Source organism: Cherax quadricarinatus, chromosome 54 (genome assembly GCF_038502225.1).
Source record: "Cherax quadricarinatus isolate ZL_2023a chromosome 54, ASM3850222v1, whole genome shotgun sequence".
Taxonomy (NCBI): domain Eukaryota; kingdom Metazoa; phylum Arthropoda; class Malacostraca; order Decapoda; family Parastacidae; genus Cherax; species Cherax quadricarinatus.
In genome coordinates, this window is record NC_091345.1 from 14,379,844 (window position 1) to 14,401,782 (window position 21,939).

General features: G+C 43.4%; 1 protein-coding gene across 1 annotated transcript in view; it reads left to right on the forward strand.

Moving 5' to 3' along the window:
* The window catches only part of LOC128699148 (pikachurin), a 563,751-nt gene that overhangs the window by 531,858 nt on the left and 9,954 nt on the right, over positions 1–21,939 (forward strand). The window contains exons 3-8 of the mRNA XM_053791691.2: positions 11,190–11,406; positions 11,960–12,146; positions 15,381–15,483; positions 18,836–19,037; positions 19,510–19,654; positions 20,650–20,866. Of these exons, the coding sequence (XP_053647666.1) occupies positions 11,190–11,406; positions 11,960–12,146; positions 15,381–15,483; positions 18,836–19,037; positions 19,510–19,654; positions 20,650–20,866 (1,071 nt within the window). The remainder of the gene's footprint in view (positions 1–11,189; positions 11,407–11,959; positions 12,147–15,380; positions 15,484–18,835; positions 19,038–19,509; positions 19,655–20,649; positions 20,867–21,939) is intronic.

Sequence of the window (21,939 nt, forward strand, 5' to 3'; positions counted from 1 at the left end):
CTGCACACTAACAGCCCTTTCAAAGCAGGCGAAATTGCAGACCTGGAGAATGTACAGAGAACTTTCACGGCACATATACGTACGATGAAGCACCTAAATTACTGGGAACGGTTGAACTCCCTTGATTTGTATTCCCTGGAACGCAAGAAGGAAAGATAAATGGATAATATACACTTGGAAAATCCTAGAGGGACTAGACCAAAATTTGCACAAGAAAATAACTCCCTACGAAAGGAAAAGACTCGGCAGGAGATACGACATCCCCCCCCAATGAAAAGTAGGGGCGCCACAAGTGCACTAAGAGACAAAACAGTAAGTGTCAGGGGCCCAAGACTGTTCAACTGCCTCCCAGCATACATAAGGGGGATTATTACCAATAGACCTCTGGCTGTCTTCAAGAAGGCACTGGAGGGGCACCTAAAGTCAGTGCCTGATGAACTGGGCTGTGGTTCGTACGTCGGTTTACGTGCGGCCAGCAGTAACAGCCTGGTTGATCAGACCCTGATCCACCATGAGGCCTGGTCTCAGACCGAGCAGCGGGAGCGTTGATTCCTGAAACCCTCTCAAGGTATAGTCCAGGTATTGTGTAAGAAAGCACTTCGGTCTTGAGTGTAAGACACTCCAGTACCTGCTGGAAGTATTTAGGTGTTGGGTAGGAGGTATCCTTGTACCTAATAATGTTAGGAAAATAACAAGTTTTCCTTCTTTTCCTTCTGTTCTCCTCCTTTCCTTCTCTACTTCTCCTTCTCCTCCTCCTCCTTCACAGCCTCCGTCTTACCTTCTTCTCCGCCAACTTACGCTACAGCATCCTCTCCCAGGAGGTCACTCCTGTCACTGTGATGGATGTGGGAGGTGGGGACGCTAGTAGCAGGTGCTGGGTGTTGTTGGTGTCGTCGTTGTTGTTGTTGTTGTTGTTGTTGTTGTTATCATTGTTGTCGTCATTGTTGTCGTTGTTGTTCTTGTTGTCAATGTGGTTGTTGTGGTTGTCATTGTTGTCGTTGCTGTGGTTGTTACCGTTGTTGCTGTTGTTTTGTTGTGGCTGGTTTCGTTTGCTTTTGCTGTTGTTTTGTACTTGTTTATGTTGTTGTTGTTTCGTTGTTGTTGTTGTTGTTGTAGTTGTTTCGTAGTTGTTGTTGTTGTTTTTACTCTTGTTTTGCCGTTGCTCTTGCTTTGTAATTGTTTTTGTTGTGCCTGTTGTTTTGTTATTGTTGATGTTGTTGTTTAGTTATTTCGTTCTTCTTGTTGCTGCTATTGTTGCTCGCCCCTTGATGGTGGTGTTCTGTGGCTGTCGTGGCTATTGTGGTTGGTGTTGCTAGTAGTAGTGGTGGTTGTTGTTGTTGTTGCGTCTCTTGGTAGTGGTGGTGGTAGCGGCGTTGCTGGTAGAACTGGTGATTGCTGGTAGTGATGGTTGCTGATTGTGTTGCTGGTAGTGTGATTTTGCTGGTAACGGTGCTGGTAGAAGTGGTAGTTGCTGGTAGTAGTGGTGGTAGTGGTGTTGGTAGTGGTGGTGGTAGTATCGGTGTTTCTGGTAGTGGTTGGTGGTGGTGTTGCTGGCAGTGATGGCGGTGGTAGTTGTGCTGGTAGAGGTGGTGGTTGCTGGTAGTGGTGGTGATAGTAGTAGTAGTGGTGTTGTTGGTAGTGGTTCCGATGCTAGTGAGAGAGAGAGATAGAGACAGACAGACAGATAGACAGAGAGAGATAGACTGACAGAGAGAGAGAGACAGAGAGAGAGAGACAGAGACAGAGAGACAGACAGACAGACAGACATACAGACAGACAGACAGACAGGCATACAGACAGACAGACAGACAGAGTACGGATACACATTGGTACCAACATGTTCACTTTAATACATATACGTTAAGCGTCTATGTGCATTAATAAACGAACTAATGTATTCTAAGTGTGCCTTAAAAATGAAAATGCCCGCCTAAATAATGTGAAAGATGGCAGGTTCTTTATCGTGAATGAAAGACTGCAGTGAAGGTGACGATATACACGTGATATGCATTTAGATGAGTAATTGTTTGTGAGCCCAGACACACAGACTGAAACAACAGTCAGGGGTAGCAGGCAGGGGTAGCAGGCAGGGGTAGCAGGCAGGGGTAGCAGGCAGGGGTAGCAGGCAGGGGTAGCAGGCAGGGGTAGCAGGCAGGGGTAGCAGGCAGGGGTAGCAGGCAGGGGGTAGCAGGCAGGGGTAGCAGGCAGGGGTAGCAGGCAGGGGGTAGCAGGCAGGGGTAGCAGGCAGGGGTAGCAGGCAGGGGTAGCAGGCAGGGGTAGCAGGCAGGGGTAGCAGGCAGGGGTAGCAGGCAGGGGTAGCAGGCAGGGGTAGCAGGCAGGGGTAGCAGGGAAGGTGCTCAGTTTAACAGCATTTTGTACAAGAAAAACTTTATATGCGTAGCAAACATCTAGGTTCAGGCAACATTTCGCTCTGAGTAAGCAGGACTGAGCGAAACGTTCATTTTTCAATAATGTGCTGAGCATGTTTACATTTATTGAATCACTTCTTCCCACTCTTTCTTCTCCTTTCCCCATCCCTCTCCCTCCTTCCCTCCCTCTCTCCCTCTTCCTTTCTCTGCTCCTTCTCTCCTGTCCCTCCCATTTCCCTACTTTCTCTCCTTCACATCCCTTCCTTACCTCCTCTCTTTCTGCCCCCCCCCTAATTCCATGTCCCGTCTTGTTTCCCTGTCTCAGTTCTCCTCTTTCTCCTCCCCTGTATCTACTTCTCTTTCATCCCGGCTCCCTCTAGCGCCCTCCCTCCCTATATCTCCATCCCTCCCTCTCTCCCTCGCAGTCTACACTGAGTGGAAGAGTATCGGTGCAGCCAATATTCGATCGCCTTTACCCGCCCGTCGTACTAGGCTCCCTCGAGATGTGATTTATCTAACACCTTGCAACAGGGAGAAGCTGCTCCCTGTACCACCATTCAAGGGCCGCTGTTGCTGGTGCTGTTGCTGCTGAGGTTCTAGTTGCTGCTGAGGTTCTAGTTGCTGCTGCTGCGCCCTTTGCTGCAGTTGCCGTCACTAATGTTCTTTCAGCTCTTGCTGTTGAAGCTTTTGATGTAATAGATATTTATGGCTGTTGTTGACGTTGTAGCTGTCAGGTTTTGCTGCTGCACTTATGCTGTTATTGATGCTGCCGAGAATGTTCTGTGTGGGGAGGCGCCTGGTGAGACAGGGGGTCCGACAGGGGGTCCAATAGGGGGGCTCGACAGAGGGAGTTCGACTGAAGGTCCCAGGAAAGGTGTGGTTGGGCAGGTTATAGAGAGTGACCCGCCTACCTGCTACATGATATTCCCTTTAGTTAAATTATGCTCTCAGCCACCAGTGGTGTTTCCACTTTATTCTCAGCTACCCCATGACGAGGCTTCCACCAGGTACCACCCCCCACCCCGTAGCATCTCTCTCTCTCTCTTTCTGGTTTCGTGTATACTCTCTGTTCTTTTTGTTTATCTCGTTTATTCCCTTTATATATATATATATATATATATATATATATATATATATATATATATATATATATATATATATATATATATATATATATATATATATATATATATATATGTATATATATATATATATATATATATATATATATATATATATATATATATATATATATATATATATATATATATATATATATATATATATATATATATATATATATATATATATATATATATATATATATATATATATATATATATATCCTTATTTGTTTATTGTCATTTCTTCCCTAAAGTTATCATAATTAGTCTCATTATTATCGTCTCGTATTTTTTTCATCCTCTCACCCTGCACTAATTACGTTTTTGCCTCATCTTCATTTTCCTTCTTCCTGATTCAACTTCTCCTCCTCCTCCACAATTTACAGGACAGGGTCTGGAAGTCAACGTAGCAACATACCAAGTGTTTATCTGGAGCCAGTGATCAATGTAGCCACGTCTACCCTCCCTCCACGCCCCCTAGTCTCCCTCCCACGCCCTCTACGCTCCATCCCACGCCCTCTACGCTCCATCCCACGCCCTCTACTCTCCTACCCACCTTCTCTGTCCACCCTCCCACGCTCTCTGCTCCTTCTACTCTTCCTGAGGGTGAGGGAGGAAGATTTTTTTGTAAGTCAAGAGCGTGGAGTAAATGAAGGAGGGAGAGAGAGCGAGAAGGAGGGGGGAAGGGCGGAGGAGGGAGGGGGGGTCAATGAAGGGAGGGTCAAAACGCCACATCGTAAATTGCCAGTAATCTCCCGGGAAATATCCACAGGCCTTCCCAGAAATTTAGATTAACAGAACCTGTTGGTGGATGGTTCCAGCCGGCCGGTGGCTGATCCCAGCCGGCTGGTGACTGGTCTCAGACGGCTGATCGCTTGTCCTAGCTGACTGATGGCTGAGCTCAGTGTGTTTTATGTAACTGTTAATAGTTCATCTCAACACCTAACGAATGTTTGTAGCCTATTACAACACCTTGTGTATCAGTCACGTGTATGCGTTCAGATCTTTCTTAAACTTGTTGATCTGAGTAACATGTGGACGAAAACAACCTGATGTCTACCTTATGGCCGCCGCGGCCCGGTCTCAGACCAAACTTCTTGACTGACAGTCCGTGCTTGCGAGACGCATTCCATCATGGACGCCACGACGTACTTGTTTTACTCCTGGTATTTATTAACGACATTCTGTACCATCTCTCCTTTAGATTTTCGTTACATACCTTGTCATTTTCCTAGTAGTTTTGGTAGTAATGCCATTGGGAAGAGGACTATGTCTTGAGGAACGGAGATTCTTGCTATGGTGGCCTCTGATTTCACTTTATTGACTCTTAATTAATTGTTGGAGAGTTGAAGAGCCGTCTCCCCACTTATCCGGTTATTCCTTTTACAAACATTCTGTGTGCTAAAACATTATGGCCACACTGGCGAAGGATTTTTCAAAATTTTTGTATAATAAATTGGTTATGTTTGTTTTCATGTGTAGCCAAAAATATGTCAGTGGTGAAGCAGTTGTGAGAGGCAGAATACACCTGTTGTAAACTTACGTTGTATGCGTGTGCACTTCCTGACGCTCTTTCGAAGATGTTGATGTGTGTAACTTTTGTGACAGTAAAGTACCAAGAAAATCTCTCTCTGTTACATGTTTATGTCCAGTTATAATGTGATTTTTTTATTATTTTTGGTTGAATATAGTGTTAAGAGTGTGGCTTTCCTGAGGCAGACACATGGGTATACTGTCAATGGTGTCTTCAAAGTCAAGAGGACCTCGAGGTATTCAAGAAATTTTGACAGAAATTAATGGTACATTCTTTGTATGCTAATGTTGGTTGTCAGTCTTAAAGGTCACTGAACACTGAGTCGTATTGTGATGTAAGTAATTCACTCAATTCTGTACTCACTTGAGTTATCTTGATAAGTTCGCCTCACAGTTCCTGGTTGTGTTCCTGTTATTGAAAGCTCCTTGCTAGCAGAACTTTTCACGTCCGGATACAATATTTTCATTCATGTTCGTAATCAAAAACACGCTTGAGTGATTATATTTATTCTCAGTGAGTTATATATGTGGTTAAGACACAGAGAGAAGACGCTAGAGGTCAGGAATTAGTGTATTTGATATAGAACAGCCCCCGATAGCCTGGTTGATCAGGCTATCAACTATGAAAGCCAGTGTTAGGTAAGAGAACACCTGTGCAACTAATGCGACATTTTATTGTGGCAACGTTTCGCTCTCCAGGAGCTTTGACAGGAAAATCTCGTATTAGCTGCTCATGTGTCCTTTTATCTAGCATACTAACGGTAAGTCTATCAACATTATTACACGAGACTACTTACCGGACTAGGCCTCAGAAGACATTAATAGCCCCCCTCCCCCCGTCTCCTAGGCCTCAGGAGGCATTAATAACCCCCCTCCCCCATCTAGGAGCCATCAAGAAGCAGTCAACAAGTGCGAGATCGACCTGCCTTGCATGGGTCACTGCAAAAACTACAGCATCCCTGTTCCTCAATTTTCATATATCTTAAAATTAGTTTCACTTATCAGAAACAGAGAGAAAAGTGATATCCTTTAGTACGAGAAACTGAAAGAATTAATGATATATATTTTAATAGTTGTAAATTTCAATCCCCCCCCCCAACCTCATTTGTAGCAGTCTATCATGAGATCAAGAAACTGACACATTAATTAGGGTGATTGACTGCTGTTTTCTGAGCCCAGGACTGACGACTGCTTTTTCTGAGCCCAGGATTGATGACTGCTGTCTATGAACAAGGGATTGACGACAGTTGATTATGAGCCCAGGACTGATGACTGCTGTTTATGAGAAAAGGATTGATTGTTGTTTATGAGCAAGGGATTGACGACTGCTGTTTATGAGCAAAGGATTGATGACTGCGGTTTATGAGCCCAGGATTACTTACTGTTGCTTATGAGTCCAGGATTGACGACTGCCGTTTATGAGCAAAGGATTGACGATTGCTGCTTATGAACCCAGGGTTGATGATTTCTGTTGATGCCGCTCTAATACCATGTTAAAACCTGCATTAAAATGTTCTTACAGCTGGAATAAAAAAAATATTTATCGTTACGAGACCATGAAAAATTAGACAATGCATGCAACAATATGCAGTTGAAAATCAATACAAACGTTGAAATTGCAACGTTTCTTAATGTTAAATATTTAGAAAAATTGAATACATCTGCAAGGTGCTGCCGCCTTAAAGCAACGGTACGACGGTACTCAAAGCAACGGTACGACGGGATTTAATGCAACGGTACGATGGTACTCAAAGCAACGGTACATCACTCCATCACACGCTCCATACATACTCCAGCAGCACTCCATCACACACTCCAGCAGCACTCCATCACACACTCCAGCAGCACTCCATACATACTCCAGCAGCACTCTATCACACACTCCAGCAGCACTCCATCACATACTCTAGCAGCACTCCATCACACACTCCATCATCCCAGGTTCCTTGCATCCCGTTTTCCTCTGATTCACTGAGGATTCCTAGTTTCACCCCGTTAATGGAAGTCTGCGTCTGGGATTGTGGTTTTTATCCAGACTGTGACACATCTGATGGTGGTGATGGTGGTGATGGTGATGGTGGTGGTTGTGGTGGTGGTTATGGTGGTGATGATGGGGGTGGTGGTGGTGGTTGTGGTGGTGATAGTGGAGGTGGTGGTAATAGTGGTGGTGATAGTGGTGGTGGTGATGGTGGTTGTGCTGGTGGTGATAGTGGTGGTGCCAGAGTGCTAAACGTTTAACTAGCTCTCGCCCGTCCACACGCTCGTCCAACATGGCCGACTTGATGGTTGCTACCGTCAACTTACTACTGTAGTGGCAATAACATGCGACTACTGGAAGTGTTTCAGACTTATGTAATGTAAACTCTGTGGAGGGTCACAGTAATGGTCATCTTTTAGGCATTAAAAGCGTATATGACTTAATATGGAATGGCCCGTAATGGTGATAGTAGTAATAGCATTAGTATTAATAGTAACAGTAGTAGTAGTAATAACAGTAGTAATAGTGGCATTAGTGGTAGAAGTAGACGGAAAAGTAGCGGGTTTTTGTGAGAAGTGAAGCAGGTCATTTTAGTGTTAGAGGCGAGGTATTGTAACATTGAGTAAGTTCGAGTTTAGTGATGATCGTGGGCGGCCATCATGGTATGGAAGGAGGGATTCCTCTCCCTCCTGCTGCTAGGCTCCTTCCCAGGCCCTCTACCTCTTATCTCCATCATTGTGGACTTGACTGGTGGCAGAACCGATGGAGAAAGAGAGAGAGAGGGAGGGAGGGAGGGAGGAAAGAAGACAGAGAGAGAGATTGCCTTCATTACACAACGTTAATTTTTAACGTTGTGATCAACGTCACTTTCCTGATGAATCCATTTTTTCTTTAAATCCACTTTTCTTTATTTTCAGTTTGGTTAAGTTAAAATTAGGTTAATTTAGTTCGTTTTCTTTTAATTTACTCTTCTTTGTTTTCTTTCCCATTACTCCCTTTTTCTCATTATTTTACGAAATTTACATCCATTAACGTTGTCTCTCCTTTATCTTACTTTATTCCCAGTCGTTGTTGCCCTCTTTACCCTCCCTTATCTTTCCACTTCCTCGGCCCTGTTCTCTGACCCCCTTAGTTAATCCCTCAATTTCCTATCAATCTTCCTTTCTTCCCTCTCCAGCCTTCCTTTCCTTCCTCGTCAACCACCCTCCCTCCCTCACTCCCCAACACAGGTCTCAGCAAACGTAGTCTGCATAAATCACTCCAAGTCTTCCAATAATTCACTCCACCACACAGACACACTGGCTCACTACCACTGTATTACACTAACACACACACACACACACACACACACACACACACACACACACACACACACACACACACACACACACACACACACACACACACATTAGATATCTCAAAGGCGATAGGGCCGGACAACATCTCTCCATGGGTCTTGAGAGAGGTAGAAGAGGTTCTGTGTGTACCACTAACCAAAATCTTCAACACATCTATCGAAACAGGGCGATTACCTAAAGTATGGAAGACAGCAAATGTAACCCCAATCTTTAAGAAAGGAGACAGAGTCTCAGCATTAAACTCAAGACCAGTGTCTATGACAGGTACAGTATGCAAAGTCGTGAAGAAGAATATTATAAGAGTGGTGGAGCACCTAGAAAGGCATGAGCTTATTTACGACAACCAGCACGGTTTCAGGAATGGGAAATTCTGTGTCACAAACTTACTGGAGTTCTATGACAAGGTAACGGTGGTAAGACAAGAGAGAGAGGGGGGTTGGTAGATTGCAATTTCTTGGACTGTAAGAAGGCGTTTGATACAGTTACACACAAGAGATTAGTGCAAAAGCTGGAGGACTAGGCAGGTATAGCAGGGAAGGCACTGCAATAGATCAGAGAATACCTGAGAAGAAGGCATCAGCGAGTCATGGTACGTGACGAGGTGCCAGAGTGGGCGCCTGTGACGAGTGGAGTTCCACAGGGGTCAGTCTTAGGACAGGTAATCTTTCTGGTATGTATGAATGACATGACGGAAGGGATTGACTCAGAAGTTTCTCTGTTTGCAGAATGTGAAGCTAATGAGGAGAATTCAGTCGGATGAGAATCAGGCTGAATTACAAAGGGACCTAGACAGGCTGCAAGCCTGGTCCAGCAACTGGCTCCTAGAGTTTAACCCCACCAAGTGCACAGTCATGAAGATCGGGGAAGGGCAAAGAACACCGCATACAGAATACAGTCTAGGGGGGCCACAGACTGCAAACCTCACATAAGCAAAAGGATCTTGGGGTGAGTATAATACCGAGCACATCTCCTGAGGCCCATATCAACCAAATAACTGCTGCAGCATATAGGAGACTAGCAAACCTAAGAACAGCATTCCGGCACCTCAGTAAGGAATCGTTGAGGACTTTGTATACAGTTTACCTCAGGCCCATGCTGGAGTGTGCAGCACCAGTTTGGAACCCACACCTGGTCAAGCACGTCGGGTCGCAATGCAAGTCCCGGAGCTAAGGGGCATGTCCTACGAGGAAAGGTTAAGGGAAATTGACCTGACGACACTGGAGGACAGGAGAGAGAGGGGGGACGCGATAACGACATATAAAATACTGCGAGGAATTGACAAGGTGGACAGAATCAGGATGTTCCAGAGATGGGGTCACGGCCAGAAGTTGAAAACTCAGATAAGTCACAGGGATGTTAGGAAGTTCTTCTTCAGTCATAGAGTTGTCAGGAAGTAGAAGTCTGGAAAGTGATGTAGTAGAGGCAGGATGCATACATAGCTTTAAGAAGAGATATTTTAAAGTTCATGGAGCAGGGGGAGAGTGGACCTAGTAGCGACCAGTGAAGAAGCCAGGTCAGGAGCCATGCAACCACAATTAGGTGAGTACAATTTGGTGTGTACACACACACACACACAGACAGACACACACACACACACACAAACACACACACACAATGGTCAGTGTGGTGGGGGTGTCTTCTTCCCAATCTCCTTCCTCTATTCCTTCTTCCTTTTGTCTCTTCCCACCTCCCGTTCCATCACTTTCTTTCTGCTGCTACTGCTATTTTCCGCCTTCTCCACCTCTTCCTCCTTCACTTTCCCTCCCTTCTCTCCTTCCCTATCATTGCACCTCTTCTCTCCCTCCCTCATCTTCCCCACCTCTCCACCTCTTCCTGCTTCCTCTACTCTACCTATCCTCTCTTCATTATTATCATCGTTCTCACCGACTATTCACTGAGTCATGAGCTCCATCTCTAGTGATTCATCCTTTCTGCCTCATCTCTAATATATTTCTCATCTCACTAAATAATAAATATTATTTTCTTCAGATACGAATGAAAAAAAAATCAGTATTATCCTCGTGCCACGTTGGTCACGTACAAATTCTTCCACATGTTAGTTTGACGTCGCCCACCTGCTGGTATTTTCTGACGGGAAGAATTAAAAAAAAGTTAATGACTTCGGATTTATGTGGTGAATGAGACACATGTTCAATACTTTGTATTTTTACTGCCGAAACGTTTCGCCCTGCTCAGCAGACTTCTTCTGTCTCCATTGTTAGTTTCGCCTTCTGCACGGGTGAAAATTTGATTTCTAACTATTTATGAAGAACCTAGTAGTAAACCTTGCACGTATGACAGACAAAAATCTAGCAGCACCAAAGTGTATCTGATACTGTCTGAGGCATAACTGCGGTCACACCTTTACTATGCTCCACTGTTTTGTATTCGCTGATCGCCTTTCCCCGTCTCATCTGCTATTTCTAGACTTTAGCTCTTTCTTTGATTTTAATAATATTTCGAGACCTGAACATGACGACTCATCTCTCTCCTGGACTTGGCCTGGATAGTTCTGTCATTCCAGCAGCGCCTTCAGCACCAGTATAACATAACAGGTATTACTCTTTTTTTTGTATTACTCCTGTTATGTAAAAGAGAGAGGTAGGGAGGGGCAGAGATTATCAGGGAGGTAGTGGAAACAGTAAATGAAATGCTGGTGGACATCACCGTAGACTTTTTCATTTAATTAATCAGCGTGAGAGTAGGAGGTATGTTAATTAAGTTCAGTTAGGGTGAGAGGTTAGTTTGTCAGGAAGAGGCCACAAATCTTCAACTGATTCATAAAGTCTCATCCTCAATCTAAAGGTAAGAACAATGTCGTTCACAGGACTGAACTACACCAAACTGGATTCGTCTATACTTTACGAGAAGGAGGCGTCGTTCGTCGCTGTACTCGACGACAACGACTACCAGTCCGACGCGTCGTACCAGGGCGGCGATGGACCGCACGTCGCCAGGTTCCGGTCCAGTCTGGGACACCGGGACAGCAACAACATTGACTACAACCAACTCATCGATAGGGCGGATATTCTCAACTATGACAAGTGAGCAGAGTTCTTTTGTTTTCAAATCTTTTCAAGAATTTTTTAGGCTCTGTGGTAGTTATGGGACAAAATAGAGTGACAGTCTGTCTCAAAATGTTATTTCATATTCTTAACCCGTATTATTGTGGAGAAACAAGTCTCATAACACTGCAGTTTCTTTCATAGACTTTTTTTATAAACAAATCCTCGTAATGCAGGAGATAAAGTGCAATTGCTAATATTTCTATGATCACAAAAAAATGCTTAACAATACAATTGAAGCTCTCAGGTGTTGTTTTCTTATGCATTACTAGACGGAGGTTCGAGCCTTACCGCTCGTTAACACTCTCCTGTGCGCAATAATAAAAGACTTGGTATTTAAGACCACGAAGAAAAGAAAATTACAGAATAAGCTTTAGCTATGACAACATTTCGATCTGAGTTGGTTTTTATCAGTCCATGACATTAGAAAGAGCAGCATAGATCGAAACGTTGTCTCAGTGAGAGCTGAGAGATTACTGTCAGGCAAAATAATTACCTGAAAATCCCTTTCCCCAACTCCCTCACGGCCCAGGTACAAGACCGAGCGAGAGATAGTGTTGGAGAGCCTGGGTGGGGAGGAGGAGACTGGTCCAGAGACCTTCCTGGAGCTGGACCTGCAGGACACCTTTCACCCCCACACATCTCCCGGACCCAATCTGGAGCAGAAGGTACCGTCTGAAGTGCCCAACCTGCAAGCTACTGAGTCCCTCACTACCCTGGTACGTTCACTAAGTCCCTCACTGCCCTGGTACGTTCACTAAGTCCCTCACTACCCTGGTACGTTCACTAAGTCTCTCGGTACTACCCTTGTGTTTCACTATCATTGTTTACTTTCATTATCCATACAAATCCCCAGAAGTTTAATTTAAGGCACTTATTGAGAAACCTTCCAAAACAAGACCCAATTATTCCCACACTTGGTGATTCCAATTTAAAACACTTAAAATGTAAGTATAAACTTATGTTTTCAGTTGCCTTTTTTCTTGACCACCTTAACAAACCAGTTACGTAGTGGAACTTTAGACGACGTATCGGTCGCTTCATGACCTTTATTAACTTAGAAACGTCGTCCCAAGACTCATCTCTGCCACGACACTGTGACTTGTATTGTTGCAGCCACGACACTGTGACTTGTATTGTTGCATCCACGACACTGTGACTTATATTGTTGCAGCCACGACACTGTGACTTGTATTGTTGCAGCCACGACACTGTGACTTGCATTGTTGCAGCCACGACACTGTGACTTGTATTGTTGCAGCCACGTCACTGTGACTTGTATTGTTGCAGCCACGACACTGTGACTTGTATTGTTGCTGCCACGACACTGTGACTTGCATTGTTGCAGCCACGACACTGACTTGTATTGTTGCAGCCACGACACTGTGACTTATATTGTTGCAGCCACGACACTGTGACTTGTATTGTTGCAGCCACGACACTGTGACTTGCATTGTTGCAGCCACGACACTGTGACTTGTATTGTTGCAGCCACGACACTGTGACTTATATTGTTGCTGCCACGACACTGTGACTTGTATTGTTGCAGCCACGACACTGTGACTTGTATTGTTGCAGCCACGACACTGTGACTTGTATTGTTGCAGCCACGACACTGTGACTTGTATTGTTGCTGCCACGACACTGTGACTTGTATTGTTGCAGCCACGACACTGTGACTTGTATTGTTGCTGCCACGACACTGTGACTTGTACTGTTGCAGCCACGACTGTGACTTATATTGTTGCAGCCACGACACTGTGACTTGTATATTGTTGTACTGTTGCTGCCACGACACTGTGACTTATATTGTTGCAGCCACGACACTGTGACTTGTATTGTTGCTGCCACGACACTGTGACTTGTACTGTTGCAGCCACGACACTGTGACTTGTACTGTTGCAGCCACGATACTGTGACTTGTATTGTTGCTGCCACGACACTGTGACTTGTACTGTTGCAGCCACGATACTGTGATTTATATTGTTGCAGCCACGACACTGTGACTTGTACTGTTGCAGCCACGATACTGTGACTTGTATTGTTGCTGCCACGACACTGTGACTTGTACTGTTGCAGCCACGACACTGTGACTTGTACTGTTGCAGCCACGATACTGTGACTTGTACTGTTGCAGCCACGATACTGTGACTTGTATTGTTGCTGCCACGACACTGTGACTTGTACTGTTGCAGCCACGATACTGTGACTTGTATTGTTGCTGCCACGACACTGTGACTTGTACTGTTGCAGCCACGACACTGTGACTTGTACTGTTGCAGCCACGATACTGTGACTTGTACTGTTGCAGCCACGATACTGTGACTTGTATTGTTGCAGCCACGACACTGTGACTTGTATTGTTGCTGCCACGACACTGTGACTTGTACTGTTGCTGCCACGACACTGTGACTTGTACTGTTGCAGCCACGACACTGTGACTTGTACTGTTGCAGCCACGACACTGTGACTTGTACTGTTGCAGCCACGACACTGTGACTTGTACTGTTGCAGCCACGACACTGTGACTTGTACTGTTGCAGCCACGACACTGTGACTTGTATTGTTGCTGCCACGACACTGTGACTTGTACTGTTGCAGCCACGATACTGTGACTTATATTGTTGCAGCCACGACACTGTGACTTGTATTGTTGCTGCCACGACACTGTGACTTGTACTGTTGCAGCCACGATACTGTGACTTGTATTGTTGTATTGTTGCTGCCACGACACTGTGACTTGTACTGTTGCAGCCACGACACTGTGACTTGTATTGTTGCTGCCACGACACTGTGACTTGTACTGTTGCAGCCACGACACTGTGACTTGTATTGTTGCAGCCACGACACTGTGACTTGTATTGTTGCAGCCACGACACTGTGACTTGTACTGTTGCAGCCACGACACTGTGACTTGTATTGTTGCAGCCACGACACTGTGACTTGTACTGTTGCAGCCACGACACTGTGACTTGTATTCTTAAGCTATGCATAACATGATTCTAAACCATTACTTTTTTCATGTAGAGTAGATCAAGGTTGTGCAGCAGTTTTCCATGTTATTCTTAACTCAAAACATAAAACTTTTAAAGGTCGTCCTCTCCATCCTTGTTTATATCATCCTGAAGCGTTGTGTAACGCTGATGGGTTTAGCGCATCATTTTGATTATAATTATAATAATTATGGGTCGTCTCTGCTCCTCTTAAATTTAATCTGTCCAGTTTATTTAACATGAAAAAAAATATTCCAGGGTTTGTTTCGTGTTCGTTATAATATATTTTTTTCTAATGTAGATGACTCAGTTTTTTTTAACAATATAATATCACTGATATATATAGTACGTAAATGTTTTTTTCACCAGACTTACAATTTTAGTATTATATATTTCATATAAAAAGTATATGCGTACAGCACTCAGTGGCCTAAAATTAATTTTAACAATGAAATTTTTAAATATTTGGCATATATGAATTTTACACTCCTAGTGGGCCAGCCTAGCTTAATTCCAGGTCAAATAAACATGTTTTGTCAAGGTTATATACACAGAGATGTGTTTATCTCTTAGTGTATAATATATATATATATATATATATATATATATATATATATATATATATATATATATATATATGTGTGTGTGTGTGTGTGTGTGTGTGTGTGTGTGTGTGTGTATGTATATCCTTGCCTGACGACTATTTTGTAGCCGATAGACTTTTAACCTAATGCAAAAAAGAATATTATACTGCCAAAGTGGCTAGTTTATTGCCCACCATATCCATTCTGTGGACGGCAAAGCGTATGGGTACACAAATACCCTAGAACTATACGCGGGTAGATAAAAAACAATATTTATTTTGCCCTCGACGGTGTACACAGATGGATTATAATTTCTGTCATCGTGTCTCTTCGGCTTTTGGATGACTTGGTAAACATAGAAGATGTGTTATTGCAGTGCCAGCTGGAGTGTGGCCCTGGGCGGTGCCATCTTGACGCTCAGGCAGGAGTGCCGCGTTGCATGTGTCCCCTGGGGCGTGCTGGAAGATACTGTCACCCAGGTGAGTTCTCCCACACCAAGTCGATGGACGACGCAAGTTCAGGTAGTGGGAACTCAGATTCAGGTAGTGGGGACGCAAGGTAAGGTATTGAGGGACACAAGGCAAGGCTTTTGGGACGCAAGGTCACGTATGGGGCACGCAAGTTCAGGTAGTGAGGGCACAAGGCCTGGTATTGGGGACATAAGGTAAGGCATTAGGGACGTAAGGTCAAGTATTGGGGACGAAAGGAAAGCCATTAGGAACGTACGGTCAGCTAGTGACGACGCAAGGTCAGGTACTGGGAACGCAAGGTAAGGCTCTAGGGACACAAGACCATGTAGTGAGTTCGCAAGATCAGGTGTTGGAGACGCAAGGTCAGGTACTGGGAACGCAAGGTAAGGCACTAGGGACACAAGACCATGTAGTGAGTTCGCAAGATCAGGTGTTGGAGACGCAAGGTCAGGTATTTGGGCTGCAAGGGCGGGTATTACTGAAGTTACGCAAGTTCATGGAGGAATTGAGGTCAAGGATGGAAGCAATAAGATCACAGATGGAGGACGCAAGGTCGTGGATGGAGAAAACAAGGCCATGAGGAAAGAAAAATAAAGAAAAATGGAGGAATCAAGGGGAAACAAAGGTCATGGAGACTATGAGGTAATGAAAGGAAGACAGCAAAGTCATGGGGAAAGCAAAGGCGTAAATAAAAGGAGGAAAAAATATCAAAAAGAACTTCCACAGAGGTAAAAGATGAAAGGTGTGAGTACGAGAGAAAGTTCCCTCTCTACGAGAGGGCTCAACAGAGCAATAAGTAGATGCTCGATACTCCGTCCCCTAAACGTAGAATATGTCTCATCTGTCTCTGATGAAAGACCTATACGGATTTAACAAAGCACGAAAATATATCGTATCAAAAAGATTTAGTTAAAGAACACTGCAAATTAAATCATAATATAGTAAGCCTAGAAAAAAAATTAACTAGGCTGGAATTTGAGGGGGAAAGTACTTAGTGTAGAGGAAAAAACAGCAATGGAAAGAGAGGAGGATCGATAGTATTAGAAGGTAAACTATAATGCAACACACAGATACTGATACTGAGTTATCCCTAAGGGTTTGGTGCTTCCCCCTGAATACGATGCGTAGGGAAAAATGGTCTGGTGATAATGGCAAGATGTGGACAAAGACACTTATTAAAGGAAACATTTCGCCACGAGGGGTTTCACCACGAGTGGTTTCGACACGAGTGGTTTCGAAACGAGTGGTTTCACCCCGAGTGGTTTCGCCACGAGTGGTTTCACCACGAGTGGCTTCACCACGAGTGGTTTCGCCACGAGTGGTTTCACCACGAGTGGTTTCACCACGAGTGGTTTCACCACGTGTGGTTTCGCCACGAGTGGTTTCACCACGAGTAGTTTCACCACGAGTGGTTTCGCCACGAGTGGTTTCGCCACGAGTAGTTTCACCACGAGTGGTTTCGCCACGAGTGGTTTCACCACGAGTAGTTTCACCACGTGTGGTTTCACCACGAGTCCTGAACTGTACATGAGTGTATTTTTCCACACGATGTGTTGAGTCGAAAATTTTGTGATTAAAAATTGCAAAGTCCAGAAGCACACGAAGGTACGCGCAAACTAACCAGCGTTGAACAACACTTCAGTTTTGACAGTATAAACGAGCAATTGCAAACTGTACTAAGGAAACTATAAACTGAAGACTGAAGAAGATAAATTAATTGAAAATGGAGACTTCAATTAAATTAATAGATTATTAAAAAGATGGGAATGGCAAAATGGTTAGCCTAATTAATAAAAGAATAGACGAAGTTCATTGGGCGTCATCACGGTGCGCGGGATACCGCAGTTGTAAACTGAAAAGAGGTCCCGTGAGGATACCAGTAAGTTATCCTGGCAACAGATCACTGCAGTGAAGCACGAGACGAGGCATTGTTATAACCAATAGTCACTTGAAAAAACATGAGAGCAGTGGAGCACTGCAGTAGGCCTATTGGCCCATGCTACTCACGTCTAATTCACGTCTAGCTGGACCTGCTTCACATCCATAACGCAGTAAACACTGAAGACTGGATACCATTAGCTTAGCTCTACAAATAGATAATAGGTAATCGTTAACAGTAGCTAGATCGTACTCTCCCACAAACTTTAATAAGGTAGTTACAAATGGTCAATTACCCACAAGAACTAGACCTCATCTTTCCACAAAGTCAAATGGTTAGTCATAAAATACCTAATTACACAAAACCTATAGAGCCAAAGAGCAAGTCTCTCATGGGCATTTATCGTGTTGCCAGGTCAGATGTTGGCACGGTAACAATTGTTGAAGCAACATGCGTTAGCGAGCACCAACTTGCGCTCCACCACACTCTGAGAGAAGTTTCCTGCATGAAATATTACCTCACTCATGATTACCAGCTGCAACGCTTGCTCTTAGTCGTAATAAACTACTGCAGAGAAGCAGGGGATGAGAGATCTGTGCTTGGAGGGGGAGGTGTGTGCATGTGTAGGTGGGTAATCATGGCAAAGTGGAGCGACGTATATGGGTGGATGCGTGATCTTGACTCAGAGTAAGGTGTGTGTGTGTGTGTGTGTGTGTGTGTGTGTGTGTGTGTGTGTGTGTGTGTGTGTGTGTGTGTGTGTGTGTGTGTGTGTGTGTGTGTGTGTTTATGTTTGAGTGAGTGATTTTGGCACAGAGGGGCGACGTGTGTATTAGCTTTACTCTTTATTTTGTTTCATTTTTATTCAGCAAAATTGGATTCCTCAGCAGTATGCTGCTACCCTATTCTATATGATAGTTACAGAGTGGGAACAAAAGCTAGCTGTTTCCCTAGCTGTTTTCCATCACACTGGATGGATCACATAAGTAATGTTGAAATCTGTCAGAGGGGCGGTATGAGGATGAGACACATAGAGTACTCGCAACCCCAGATGAGCCAGACAAGTCAGAATGTTAGAGCAGTAACCAAATGAAACTGTGAGGGGTATGAAAAATTAATTTAATACAGCTGCAACAGTTGACAGCTTTAAAAATGGTGGAGGTCAACTTCATTCATAGTTTCAAGATTCGATGTGATAAGATTCATGAGGCCAGAAGTCAGTAAACTTCTTCCATTGGAAGAATGTTAAGAGGCACGGCCAGGAGTTAGGACTCAACCCCACAAATCGTTGAGTACACATGCACGTGCACAAGTACTCTTGTACTGCCTCGTTTTCATTAAGTTTTAAAAAAATATTGGGAACTAATTTTTGTTGATATTTCTCTTTATCCCATCTGTTTAACAAATTTAATGCCTCAGCATAGCAGCCAAATTATCTTATGATAACATAACACTTACTGACGTACTCTACCTACTTCCTTACAGGTGCCCAGGTGGAGACTGCCAGGTTCCACGGGTCATCGTGGGTAGGCTTCGCTCCACTGAGGGAGGCCTACAGGGACGTGCAATTGACCCTAGAATTCAAGCCGGAGACTCCTGACGGAGTGCTACTGGTGTCGGGGGAGAACGACGACCTCTCTGGGGACTTCATGGCTGCCGTGCTCGTCGAGAGCTTTGTTGAGTTCAGGTGCGTTGATCCCTTGTTTTTTCAAGGCTGGTGAAGTGCCCATAATCTAACGCACCCGTCATACAGCATGGTTGTTCATTGCTATTTTAACAAGTATGATGATTTTCCATTCATACTTGATCATGCAACATAGTTTTTCCTGTCTTACTCCATCACGTACGAAGTTTTTTCTTGTCATATGCCACTACACAGGATGGTTTTCTTCTAATATTCCACCACGCAAGATGGTTTTTTCCTTTCATATTCCATCATGCAGGATCTGTCATTCTCCATCACGTAGAAGGTTTTTCCTGTCATACTCCATCACAGAAAAACGGGTTTTCTAATAAATTAATGAAATCTATCAGCCTGAGCTGAGAAATTTCAGCAGGGCAACAAGGTCGTGAAAAAAGAAGAAAATATTTTTTCAGGATTATTCATACAATATTTGTATAATATGCTGAAGGCTGTATATTTATGTATACGATGGCAGATGGGACTGTGGTTCAGGAGCAGGCTCTGTACGGTCTCCGGAAGTAGTTCACATGGATGAGTGGAACCGACTAACTGTGTATCGTCACCGCTGGGACGTGTGGCTGCAGCTCAACGATGGCCACCACATCCAGGGACGCTCTGAGGTACGACACTTTATTGCCTTTCATCGTTATGTTGGAAGGATAAACTGATCTTACGTCTACGGAGTACTTAGCTGGATCCAAATGGTGTATTGTTGACAGTAATGGTTGAAAAAATACTTTTCAGCAGAAGCTTTTGTTGGGAAGACCTTTTTTTTTTTTCTTTTTTTTATCGAGTAATTATAAAGTTCTACATAAAGCCAAACGTTCTCAGTTAAAGCTTGTACTGCAATGTGTCTTTTCTCCAGAGCTTTAGCTGATGTCTGAAATTTTTGATCCTTAGTAAAATCTAGGACATCCTAAATGCAGTATTTTTGAGTAGCTGTGAGGGACTGATAAACAACAACATGATCACTACATAATAACATGATCACTACATAATGATCACTACATAATCACTACATAAAAATACCTGTATATTTCAGTTCAGATATTCCTAAGATATGTGTAATTAAGCTCTTCCTAATTTCGCTTCGCTTTTTCTAGCGAGTGATACTTTGTTTCAAACTTTCCTATCATATTTGCTTTCTTTATACTTTCTAATTAGGCAGTTTTTAACTCCCTGATTCTGGGAAGCGGATTATACGTCTCATCCTGTCGTATCCCTTAATTACAATAGTGTAGCTGTGTAGTAAGACTGTAGTCCAAGAACTGAGTCTGACTGGGAGAAATAGTACCCGTGTCTTAGTTGGTAGTGCACTCAGCTCTTATACTGAGTGCCCGAGGTTCGACCCCCTGCCGGGTGGAAACGTTAGATATATTTCCTTACACCTGCTGCCCCTGTTCACCTGGCAGTAAGTAGGTACCTGGGTGTTAGCCGACTGTTGTGGGTAACATCCTGGGGGGGATGGGGTAGTATACCTTAGATATGAGCTAAGGTAGGATAACAGCTCTTATTAACCTGTAAAATTGACCTGTGTAAAAAAAGCTATAAATTTACCCATGGTAATGCTTTCTTGGATAATTCTAAACAGTATTGATTTTGCAAATATTTTCAGGGTTTATTCTCTCGTATCACCTTCCGTGAGCCCCTGTACGTGGGCGGCTCTAACAACCTGACGTCACTGGCCCCGCGACTTGGCGTCACTACTGGCCTCCAGGGATGTGTACGACGACTTCAAGTTAATGATCATGTTTATCGTTTTCGCAAGAGTGATCCTCTTAGGGAGCCAAACCTATCGTCAGATTATGCGGCATTAGATGGCTGGGGCATAAGTAAGTTACAACAAGAATAGGATTTACTTAGTAACATTGTATAAATAACAGCATAAGAGGCGGGGAGGGGGATTCTTTACTGGTAACAACTTGGAATTATAACCTGTTATTTTTAGATTAAAAACAGTTTACACAAACAATCCGCACGTAGAAGATGGAAACTTTACAACGACATTTCGGTCCTACATGAGCCATTAACTAGTCACACTAACACACGAAGGGAACCAAAACAGTTTAATCAGGTGACAAGCAGTTCACGCGTTCCAGCAAATTAGGAAAATCTATAAAAACAATCTGTTGTGTCTCACTCACTGCAGAGTCCAGTATGTTACACTCGGTCCACATGTTAGACACGCAGTGCAAAAAAATAATAATGTGGTAATAACAAACAATGTATTACACAAAATACTTATAGCATTATAAAATATTGTAATATATTAATATGAAGTACTTATCATGTAGAAAAACTCAACAACAATATTTAAGTTTGTATTAGTTTTGTATATGTAAATATTGGATTGTTTTTTTTTTTTTTTCAGACATTTTTAACGTTGTTAATATGTTAAAAATGTTGCTAGTATTGAAATCGTCTTATGTAATTTTCAGTGTTTCACTTAATTAAAACTAGCTTAATCATAATGAGTGATTTAATCAGGTAATAACTTTACCAGGGTCTCTTGCTTTATACGGATCACATTCATGTGAATTTACCGTTATGCTGTCCTGTTCCTATTGGTAATTCTATACATGATGCTGTTTGCGATCGTCACGATTAGCAAAAGCTCGATGCTGAGTCTTTTGTTATTCGTAATTAAGTGTTTATGGTTTATAATTTAAAATTTCTTCAAACTAAATAGCGAATTACTGATAACAGTGAAGAAAACAAACACATTCCAGAATAAACTTTTATTAGGTCAATGTTGTCCTTTTTGCAGAGGAAAATGTTGCCTCTCAATAAAAGCTTTTCCTGCAACCTGTCTTTTTTAACTTCCTGTTATTGTCAAGGGAAAGTTGAAGAAGACATAAACTTTCGTGCTACTAACACGAAATTCACATCAAACATATTATTTTCA